We start from the raw sequence: 10,476 nt of genomic DNA on the forward strand, positions 1-10,476 counted from the left end.
ACCTCAGGGATCACTCGAAGATTTTGGAGTGATCCCTGAGGTCACTCCAAAACGAGTGAAGATGAATATTTTCACTCCAAATTCACTCTTTTGTGTATTCACTCCTTTAAGAGTGAATATTTTCACTCGATATTTTTAGAGAGAGTAGAAAATATAAGAAATGTATGCTGTGTTTTCCGTATTATCCTTGTGCTGGATGGAAGATGGAAGCCGGTGTAATTGAATTGACTCAAAAGTGCCATAATTATGTAGGCTATGTATGTGTGTCGCTGCGTGTGTGGGAGACTGTGTGTTTGTGAGTGTGTATGTGTGTGTTTGTGTGTGTGTGTGTGTGTGTGTGTTTGATACTGTTTATTTATTGGGGACCGACATGTGTAGGCTACTTGTGATTGTCTTCGATGTTTAGCTGTACATGTAAATACAAGTGTATTCATCTTACACATCAGTCATATTACATGGACTGTGAGAATGTCATAACACGTCAACCACAAATTTCAAAATTACCACAAATGCCCTAACAAATGCCATAACACGTCAATCACAAATGTCAAAATCTGATTAACCACATACGTGTACATATTATGTCATTCATACAGTATTTAGCTGTCAGTGACGTGGGAAGAGTCTCTTCCCACCTCCCTGGTCTGTCTGTCCAGGGAGGTGTGAGAGAGACCTCCCTGGTCTGTCCGTCTTGTCTGACAAATGGGATGAAACTTGGTTGGCGAATGAAGGTTGATCCCGTATTACCCGTAATTGTCATAACACGTCAACCGCAAATGCCAAAACTCATTGATTACATTATATAGTGTGCATGTAGTACAAATGAAGAGTTAGTGTTCGCAAAAACCGATAAGTCCATATTTGCCAAATGGAGATATTTGCGATTAAAGGACAACAAAAATAAGGAGAATAATAAGAAAATGTTTGCTTCTTTTGACCATAACTTCAAAAATGTACCTTTATATGTAACGACCAATATATCATTTAAAAGGTATTATTTTGTACTTTATGACAGAGACCGTACTTCAAAATCTTCAAAAATGGACTTATCGGTTTTTGCAAACAATCTCTTCAAATGTAAATGTGACTATACTGTAAACCAAAATTTTCTGATTTCGCTCGCATAATATACTACAGTGTACTGACTTCATAACTTTTGTGGTAGCTCTTCTTTTGTTTTGCGCAGTTCAATTTAATCACCTTTTTTTTTTGTGTGTGTTTTTTTTTTTTGTCTTTCCATCTGTCTGTTTATTGGGATGAAACTTGGTGAGTGCAGGATGAAGGTTATTATATCCGCAAATGTCAACAAGTCAACCGCAAATGTCAAAACTCATTGTTTGCATAAATACATGTAGAATGAAATAAAACGATTAAAATACAATCAAATTGAATCAAATCAAATCACATCAGTGCCTCTAATGTGTAACCGAACATATCAATCGTCTGTTCAGGGCACGGGATTTTCATTCATTTGCTAGGCGGGCCTGCAGAAGAAACGATGAAAATGCAGTCATGTAGATAGCGGGCCACTGATTTTTGGTAGCTTATAGTTACTCCATGTATAGGGAGGGTGAGATAACAAAATCGATGGCAATTGTTAACACTCTACACATTTCAAATCGAAGTCCTCGAAATATGAATGGATTGTGTCAAAACATCTTAGTTTAATAGTTGTGTAGTTAAAATGGAAAATGAATTTAATGCTATTGTAATGGTTATAATCCTTTTAGGCCTTATTAATGATGCGCTCAAGTGCGTTGAGTGCGAGCGTCACTAGAAGTACATGACTGTATACATTCTAATCTCTGGGAAATTTCAGTCACGAATCACAACTGTTTTATATATGCTGTTTTTATCGGACATTAATTTCATGAATATCATCTATTTCAATACTTCCGGACCATGTAAACTGCGCAAAAATAAACTATCCTTTCTGTCGTTCAAAAACTGTAAACCTTTGAAAAGCCATGCCGTTCGGTTCACTATTCTGTCAATATACTAAGTGATAATAAAGAAATTCCTGTCTTACTTGTTCTAAAGTCCTAAAGATGCCGGTCCGCTCAGAATATAGGTTCTCGTGTCGGTGAATTCATCCAAGGTCAAAAGTCAGAGTGCCTGTGAACTTTCGAATGGTTAAGCGGTGCCATTATTATCATTCTGTGCTCTCAATAACTTCTTTTCAGCCTTTGAGCTCTGGTCATTAATTCAATCAAACCACTGACAGGTGCATGCCTGTGAAGGTCGAACATTGGTTAAGTCGGACAAGTTCAACAGATGGCCGGCAGCGCATTTTGAAGAGTGGGGGCGCACTTTGAATTTCTGGTGCCACTTCCGGGTTTCATCAGCTGACAACAACAACAAACAAAAAAAGTAAGAAAAAAAGTTCCTTCTCTGCAAAGGTCAGTTAAGTCCAATGAATTTACATTGTTTAGAGGCCTATATGCCTACACTCTCAGTAGGACTATTCACAAATAATTGCGATAACGTCGGCGAGACGATGATCTCAGTAAGGTCAGTGGAGTTAAAAAAATTGGGATTGTGCTTGAAGCGGCCTAAAATCATGCTTAATTCCCATGAAACAGGTCTTCACAATTTTTTTATTTTTTATTTTCGTCGACATATCAGCTGGCAAACTGCAGGAACTAAAAAAAGAAAAGTCCACATTTTTTCCCCTACGAAAAGTGTTCTAAACTGAACTGTGGGCGCTCATTGGTAAAAAAAAAACAAAAAAAAACAAAAAAAACAAAAAAAAACAAAACAGGTGTCAAAAACTGTCAATTTCATTTACATATCAGCTAAGAAACCAACAAAAAAAAAAAATACCGCAGTATACAAAACCCCTAGAGGCTTTCTTTCTGTCGCGGTTATGCTTTATGCTAAAAACAGTTCCCCACCATACACATGCTAGATGCTGAAGCTTCTAAAATCATGCCTGGGGCGTTTCACACACACACACACACACACACACACACACACACACACACAAATATATATATATATATATATATATATATATATATATATATGGTATGCCGTTAATTTCTCTTTTTAGTTCCATCTAATATTCCAGAATCCTCTTCAAATTTTTATCAACATTCTACAAAAGGCAAAAATCCGCTGTCCCTGAGGCCCTGCTCTTAAACATCTGTATGAAAAAGTCTCCAAAATTTTCATTCTATTATGAGAGTTTGAAATTATTGAATTCACACACAACCTTCCATATTTTAAAGTTCATCTTAGAATTTAAGATCAACTTAAATTGTATTTAAAAAATACAAACCTCAAATAGACCAAAGTTATAGTGCAGCTCATCTTTCTTCTTCTTCGTTTTGAAAATCGCGCGTGCCTGAAACGATTGAGGGCGCTACACATCGAAAATTTCTTTGACTAGCTGGACCCATGAACACCAACTTGTAAACATTAGGCAATTGCCATGAAATATCTTGAATTGCCTTAGATAATTGTGTAATGTTCCCGCAGATTGGTGCTGTCTATGTGACCGAAGTGATTGTGATGAAGTGAATTACTAGGAAGAATGGATCAGCCGACGGTCAACATTCCTGAAGAGGTTTTGAGTTCATTGTGCACGTGAGTGACATTGGTTGTTCTGTCTCTGAAATGAATTCCCAAACGTTGAAAGTTGTGTTAGTGTTTGTCTGCCTTAGACAGAAAGATCCGTCTGTCCGGAGGACTCTTTTATATTTTGCCATTGACGCTGTCCTCCGTAGACAGACGGAAGCTTGCAGTACCCATTGCTGTGTGGATGTTCTTAACCACTGTCTCTATGGAAAATTGGGTGAGGTACCTCACCCTTCTCGATTGCGTCTAATTCACGGCCCTACGTCGGCAAATTTAAGCTTGTATTGTGAAATTAGTTTTTTAAGAATACATTACACTCACCAGATTAATGAATAATCCAATATTTTAGTAGAATTTTCAACGTAAAACACAGCCTGTCGCGTCGTCGCGTTCGAACTGCAGAAACACACACTATGAATCTATTAGCCAATCACATGTGAGGTAGCTTCTACGTGTTTGTTTTACTAAAACACGTACCTCGCATGTGATTGGCTTTCAATGGCTTACAGATTCAAAATGGCGACGTACTGCTTGCGAACGGCGATGTTGCGATATCGATAAAATTTCTGCGTTATAACCGAGTTACTGTGAGTATTTCGATTGCACAATGTGAGAAATTAACCCCAAATATTGCAGCATAATGTGTCATGTCATGTCAAACTTGTTTGAATGTAAAATAGCTGCCTGAAATTTGGTTAATCGTAACGTTTGATCTGTGCGCTACTGCCACACAGGAGCTGGCATCATTGACTTCGGTCTGTATACGGAGGGGATCCGTGAAGCCAGACGTAGTCTCCGCGGAACATTCCCCGACGGACAGATACAGACCGATCTTTCGGTCAATGTCTGCCTGTGCCTGCGCCTGTTTCATGCTGGGCTGCCTGTGTCATGAAAGTTGTAGCTGGATCTAACGTCAGAAGTAAATGTTGTTAGACCTAGCCATAGGGTCCTAGAAATACTCGTAGGTGCCTACCAAAATGTGGAGACAATGCGATTTCTAAAGTGTAAACCGGTAGGCCGTGTAGTAACTGCGACCAGTGCAGCAGCCCAATACATAAGCTGGTTGCACTTGCAGTTAGCCGTGTAGCACTAGCATGACTAGGCAGTGTAAACTTAGTGCTAGGGCCGGGCTATTGCTAGTGGAGCTCATGTGGAGCGCATGACTTCATGAGCTGCATCCTCGACAGATACTCGTATCTGAGGAATCGGGAAGTGGTCAGCACTCTGCTTACAAATGTATAGATCTACAAGTGTATAGATTCTGCTGGTAGAGTGGTAGTTTAACTCCGGGGCGCTCCATGTACACAATTCGGGATGGTCGCAATTAGGATCTAGACCCTCTGTCTAGGCTCTATTCGTATCCAAACCCCGGCTAAGGGAGCTCCATTGATAGTACGGGCTGGTCGCAGTTACTTAATACTATTGCTTACATCCTAATCCACAGACAGCAAGTAGACAGCAACTGTGGTCAGCAAAACAAATCATTTGGGGCTCCCACAGTAAACTTTCACTTTATAACTGTAGCGTTACAATGGTGCGCCTCAGCTAACGATAGCTGTTTTGCTGCGTGTTCTTTAAAAAAAAAAATAGAAAGAAAGATGGTGATCGTAAGGATGTAAGAAAAAGTAAACCTTAACCTGAGCTGCAGGTGTCAAATACAACCAAATTGCATGTTTATAGATATGTATCTATATTCACTACACTATGTTTTTGTTTTTTTGTTTTTCTCATAGCAGCTATAACCAAGATTAGAATTTCTATCATTGGCGTATGATATGGTATACCAGTCCTTTACTTTTTTCCCTCTTTCTCACCCCTAGGCGATTTCTTATCAACATCCCAGATGAAGAAAGGAATGACTTGGTTCGGGTCTTCTTCCAGATAGAGCTGGCACACTGGTTCTACATTGATTTCTTCAGGGCTGAACAGCAAGGTCTACCCAACTGTGGCATAAAAGAGTTTTCCAAAGCCAATATCCTTTAAATGACTAAAAGCAGCTTTGGCAAAACATTTAATCATTGAACATGTTGGGATGTGTATTCTGTGATATCCCTAAATATTGCATCGTTTATAGCATAAAGATGTTGGTACAGCACATGTGGTACTGCTCTTGCTATACAGGAATGTGAGAGTTCAGAGTTTAATCGAATTACACAGGTTGTCTTCATACTCTCTCTGCCCAACAGCCACTTTACAGACTTTTGGGCAATCCATACAATGTACAAAATGTACACAATGCATTGAAATGTTCACAGTTCAATACACTTCAGACTTCTCTTTCATTAGTTTCAGACTTATCAGATTTTTCCCCCTGCAAGAAGTGTCTCGCCCTTGTTGATGAACACATATTTTTGGTAGATCATCTGTTTTGCTTTGATGTGTTGAATTAGTTTGAATTATTGTATCACATACAAATTGTACGGTGGTTGTACCCACAGTCAATAACCCATTTTGATGTTTAGCATCACTGCCTCTATTATTTCCCTGGCCATCTGGCTGTGTTTGACTTTTGTTTCTTTAATTTTGGGTTGTTGTTGTTGTGGTGGTGGTGGTGAGTATTTTTTTTGAGGGGGGGATGGGAAAGGCAATATAGATTTAATCAGGGGTTTCCCTTCCAATATCTCTCCTACTGCCCTCTCCCACCCCCTTAAAACAATCAGACAAACAAACAAAAATGAAAATCGAGTACAAGCAAGTTGATCAACTGTACCAATGTTTTCCTAAAAAACTGTGCTGTATGCTGGTAAAGTACAGGTTCTGCATACGTTTGGCATCGTCAGAGAGTATAGGAAATGTATGTCAGCCATGACACCTATTCCTTGACACAAAATATTCTTCACTTTTCAAGCATTGCCCATTCTTGATTGACCATGCCGGGGAAGTGGACAAGATCTATGCAGAATGGAGGGAGTATAAGATGAGTGTTCCCACATATGGTGGAATTCTCCTGGATGAAACTCTCACTCATGTGAGTATGGTAACGACCCATGTACTGTACCATGCAGTCTCTGGTTGCACAGAATATGTGAATGACAGAGAGTGGTATTACTTTTGTTGTATGTAGAATACAGTCAGACCTGTCTATTGACCGATTCGGGTTCGTTGAGGGCAGCAGACAATTTGTGGCACTGGGCGCAGCCATTAGCTCAAATCGCGGTGTCCCAGCCGACCCCAACTCCTCTCCCCCACCCCCGGGCAACATGTTTATCGCGCACTTGTAACACAGGTTCGCGCATTAAGCAAGCGTTGTGCACTCAGTACAAGACGCCTATTGACTAAAACAACCATCCATCAGTATTTCATTCCGTGTGTGTGAGGGGGTGGGGGAGAGGGAGGGGGGGGGGGGGGGGTCGGCCGGGACACCGCAGTAATGGCGCTGCCCATGCCGATAATACACAAACCGCCTCACAGAATCGGTCAATAGTGACCACCGTCTGTAGCGGCCACCTGCCATATGTGGCCACTGCACATACAGTGTAATTCCTTCCAAGAGAAAAGCCCTATTTCTAACGACCCTGTCTATAGCATCCACCTGTCTACAATGACCACTTTTTTTTTTGTCTCCCTTGGGTGGCCGCTAGAGACAGGTTTGACTGTGATATCTCCTTTTGATCTATATAGATGATCTCCTTTGCATTGATGTGTTGAAATGCATGAAAGTTGTTTGACAAATACATCATTCAGGAAAGAGAGAGAGAAAAAAATATGATACTCTTGTTTCAAAGGCCTCAAACTAAAAAGAAAGAAAAAAAATTGTTGTCAGAAGTTAATGATTCAGTATAGCAACTGTTATACTTGCTAATGCTCTTTGTTCTTGTATTTTTTTTTTTTTTTTTGCTGCTTCCACCTTAATGAATTTGTTGAAAGAGATCAAAATGGTCCTTCTTCAGTCAGAACAAGCACAATGATGTGTTACTGATTTGTTCCTGTATGTGTAATGCCTGTCTTCCTTCTGGTGTAGTTTGTTCAGTACTGACTTACTGTGCATATATCTCCTTCACAATATCTCCTATTATTGTACCCTGTTTGTCTTACTTAGATCCTAATGGTACAGGGCTTTTTCTCCAAGACCAGTTGGGGATTCCCCAAAGGAAAAGTCAATAAAGAGGAACTACCAGTGCAGTGTGCAGTCAGAGAGGTAAACTTGTTCTCAACATTTGTTAGCATTAGTTAGGTTCACTCACTGTACCTTAACTCTAAGTTTAGGTTGAAAACTTAACTCTCAATGATTAGCTTGTAGTTTGGCACCGTGTGGACACACTCAAAAGTTAGCAATCTTAAAGTTAAGTCAATAATTAGAATCATTTTCATAGGGCTTACGCTCTCCACTAGCCAAGGGGGGTCCCTACTCGTAGTTTCGATCATTGTGGACACAACAATCAACAAGCTTGTGAGTTATTGTGAACCTCATTAACAATTTTGACCCAAAAAGTGTGAATGTACACAAAATGGACATCTGTTCACATTAGCTTATTCTTCTCTTTGCACAGTCATGGTAATTGTTAATTTGCTTGACCTCTATGAGTCATGAATTATACTGCTTACATTATGTAAATAGTGATGTATGATCAAGTCAATGAAGATTCATAAGTAGAAAATGAGCAATTTAGTTATGGCGTGAACAGTTAGGTATTATTGCATACTATTTGGTAAGTTTGGAATGGAAAAAAAAAGAATTTGTGTATGGAAAAAACAATGCTACTTCACCACACACTGTTACTGAAAGACACCCATTTGTTAATGACAAATTTGGCAAATGTTTCTCTAAACCATCGTTGGGGTTAGCATCTCTGCTATGACAATACAGCTGTACTCAACCTTTGGCTGTAAAGAGATCAGAAATATAAAATGTCTTTCCTGTTGGTAACATTTAGTGTACATGCATGTCATTGTACAAGTAGGTAATTACACACACCATAAAGTGTTTGGTGACAGTAAGGATATCTCCTGTGTGCACTGTCAGAATGCTCTAGATAGTGACACCATCAGTCACAACTGCATGACTATCAATCTTTTTGACAGGAAATTCTTGAAGCTGTGATTATTGGTCTCATTACCTCCATGTAGGTTCGTGAGGAGACTGGATTTGACATCACAAACCTGATAGATGAAAACAATTACATTGAGACATCAATCAACGACCAGCTAGCCAGACTCTACGTTGTCCCCAATGTACCCATGGATGTGGACTTCAAGCCTATGACAAGAGGAGAGATCAGAGTAAGTGAAAGGCAGGAAGATAAAATTGCATCATAGTGACAGTCTTGGCTTAAAGGGATGGTACAGTTTTGGTGTAGATGGAGCTGCAGGTTTCCAACTTTTGTGTGTGTGTGTGTGTGTGTGTGTGTTTGTGAGATATATTATAATGACAAACCTCTTATGAAATATGAAAGAACATGTACATTGTAATTCTTAGAGGAATTCACAATTTATTTGATTAGAATTGGTCTTGAAATGGCTGAGATATCCAAGTAAGCGATCCTAATAAAATGCGACAGGCAGCAAGGTTTATTAGGATCTCTTTGTTTTACCTTCTTTTTGGATATTTCCGTCATTTTAAATCGATTTTCATCAAATAAACTTTCTGTTCCCCTAAGAATCTTATGTTCTTTAACACTAAAAGTGGTTTCTGAATATGTTGCAAAACATTAAAAGCTAAATCCTTACTTCAACCACCAATATTATACCATCCCTTTAACTCCACTATTGCTACAGCTCATTTCAGATTCAATCAAATGCCTCTTTTGACCACTTAGCAATATATCATGGGATTTCAGTTGATTGCTGTGATTGAAATACCGGCCCAGATTAAAGTGATCCATGCCATGTTGAAGATGAATCTGAACAGAAGAGCAAAATCTGATGAGCAGAATGAGATTAGACCCGTAATGCAATGGTATCGTGGCCCAAAAATTGATAATGGAGATTTTCTCTCCAACATTGGTAGTGGGATAAGGAATCAATCCCATCATATACCACAGTCATGGAATACTGAAGCATGTCCCATGCACACATTGTTTTCCATTTACTTTTGCTTCATCTGTGCATGTGTAAGCTGTTGAAGCAATGGGTCCAAAGTGCAGTGGACATTTGTCACAGCTCCCATGGATCTCATTGTTAGGGGAATCCCAGCCATGTTGTGTATGGCATACACTGGCATACTCCATCCTGTAAAAAGCAACATGAATGATATTATATTGCATGCTTTTAGCATGCAGCTTTAAATGCAAGCGGCACAGCTCTTAGACTAAGACGAGAGCTTTAAACCCAACAAAGACTGGGCTGTTTTGATGCCCAGCGAGACCCAGGTTGAAGGGGGTAGGGAGGAGGGGTTCATTCACCCCCCTACAATCTTGGCTGTTGACTGTGTGATGGCAGAGGAAAATTGGCACACACATCACCTACAATGTAATCTTTAAAGCTGAATAGGTAATTATTCCGCAGTTATTCAAATTTATTGTGAAAAAAAAAATCATTATGCTAATTTATGCGTGGAATAAAAACAAAATTGGCTGTATATCTGTAAATAAAGGTCTAAAACTGCTAATTTTTGGTCCAGGTACTCTGTTTAGGATTCTTACTGAATTTACTTTTTTTTTAAATGGCGGTCAATGTTTTTGACTTTTTGTTTTTTAATGTTTTTTTTCAATGGAAATCATCGATGTCATTATTCTGATTATAAAAAAAACATGAAATTGATTTTAATCAGTAAAAGTAAAAATAATGTTTTTGAATAATGTATTTGAAGTGAAGTTCATCTCAAATACTCAATCTGTGGTTGAATTGCAGGAAGTCCGGTGGTTCATGGTCAATGATCTCCCAGCGAGCAAGAAGGACCCAGCACCCAAAGTCAATTTGGGTCTCAACCCAAATAATTTCTTCATGGTCATTCCATTT

The 10,476-nt window shown here is 39.1% G+C and overlaps 1 protein-coding gene across 1 annotated transcript; it reads left to right on the forward strand.

Annotated features, from left to right (window-relative positions):
* Positions 1-3,406: 3,406 nt before the first annotated feature.
* On the forward strand, positions 3,407-10,470 carry LOC139738160 (m7GpppN-mRNA hydrolase-like; the record flags this gene model as incomplete). Its single annotated transcript, XM_071648822.1, has 6 exons — positions 3,407-3,588; positions 5,400-5,551; positions 6,420-6,547; positions 7,619-7,717; positions 8,647-8,799; positions 10,369-10,470. Coding segments are annotated over exons 1-6 (687 nt in total), but the record flags the coding sequence as incomplete, so codon positions are not given.
* Positions 10,471-10,476: the final 6 nt, after the last annotated feature.

Source organism: Diadema antillarum, unplaced genomic scaffold, assembly GCF_040938485.1.
Source record: "Diadema antillarum isolate AM-2024a unplaced genomic scaffold, OU_Dant_1.0 seq00000725_RagTag, whole genome shotgun sequence".
Classification (NCBI taxonomy): domain Eukaryota; kingdom Metazoa; phylum Echinodermata; class Echinoidea; order Diadematoida; family Diadematidae; genus Diadema; species Diadema antillarum.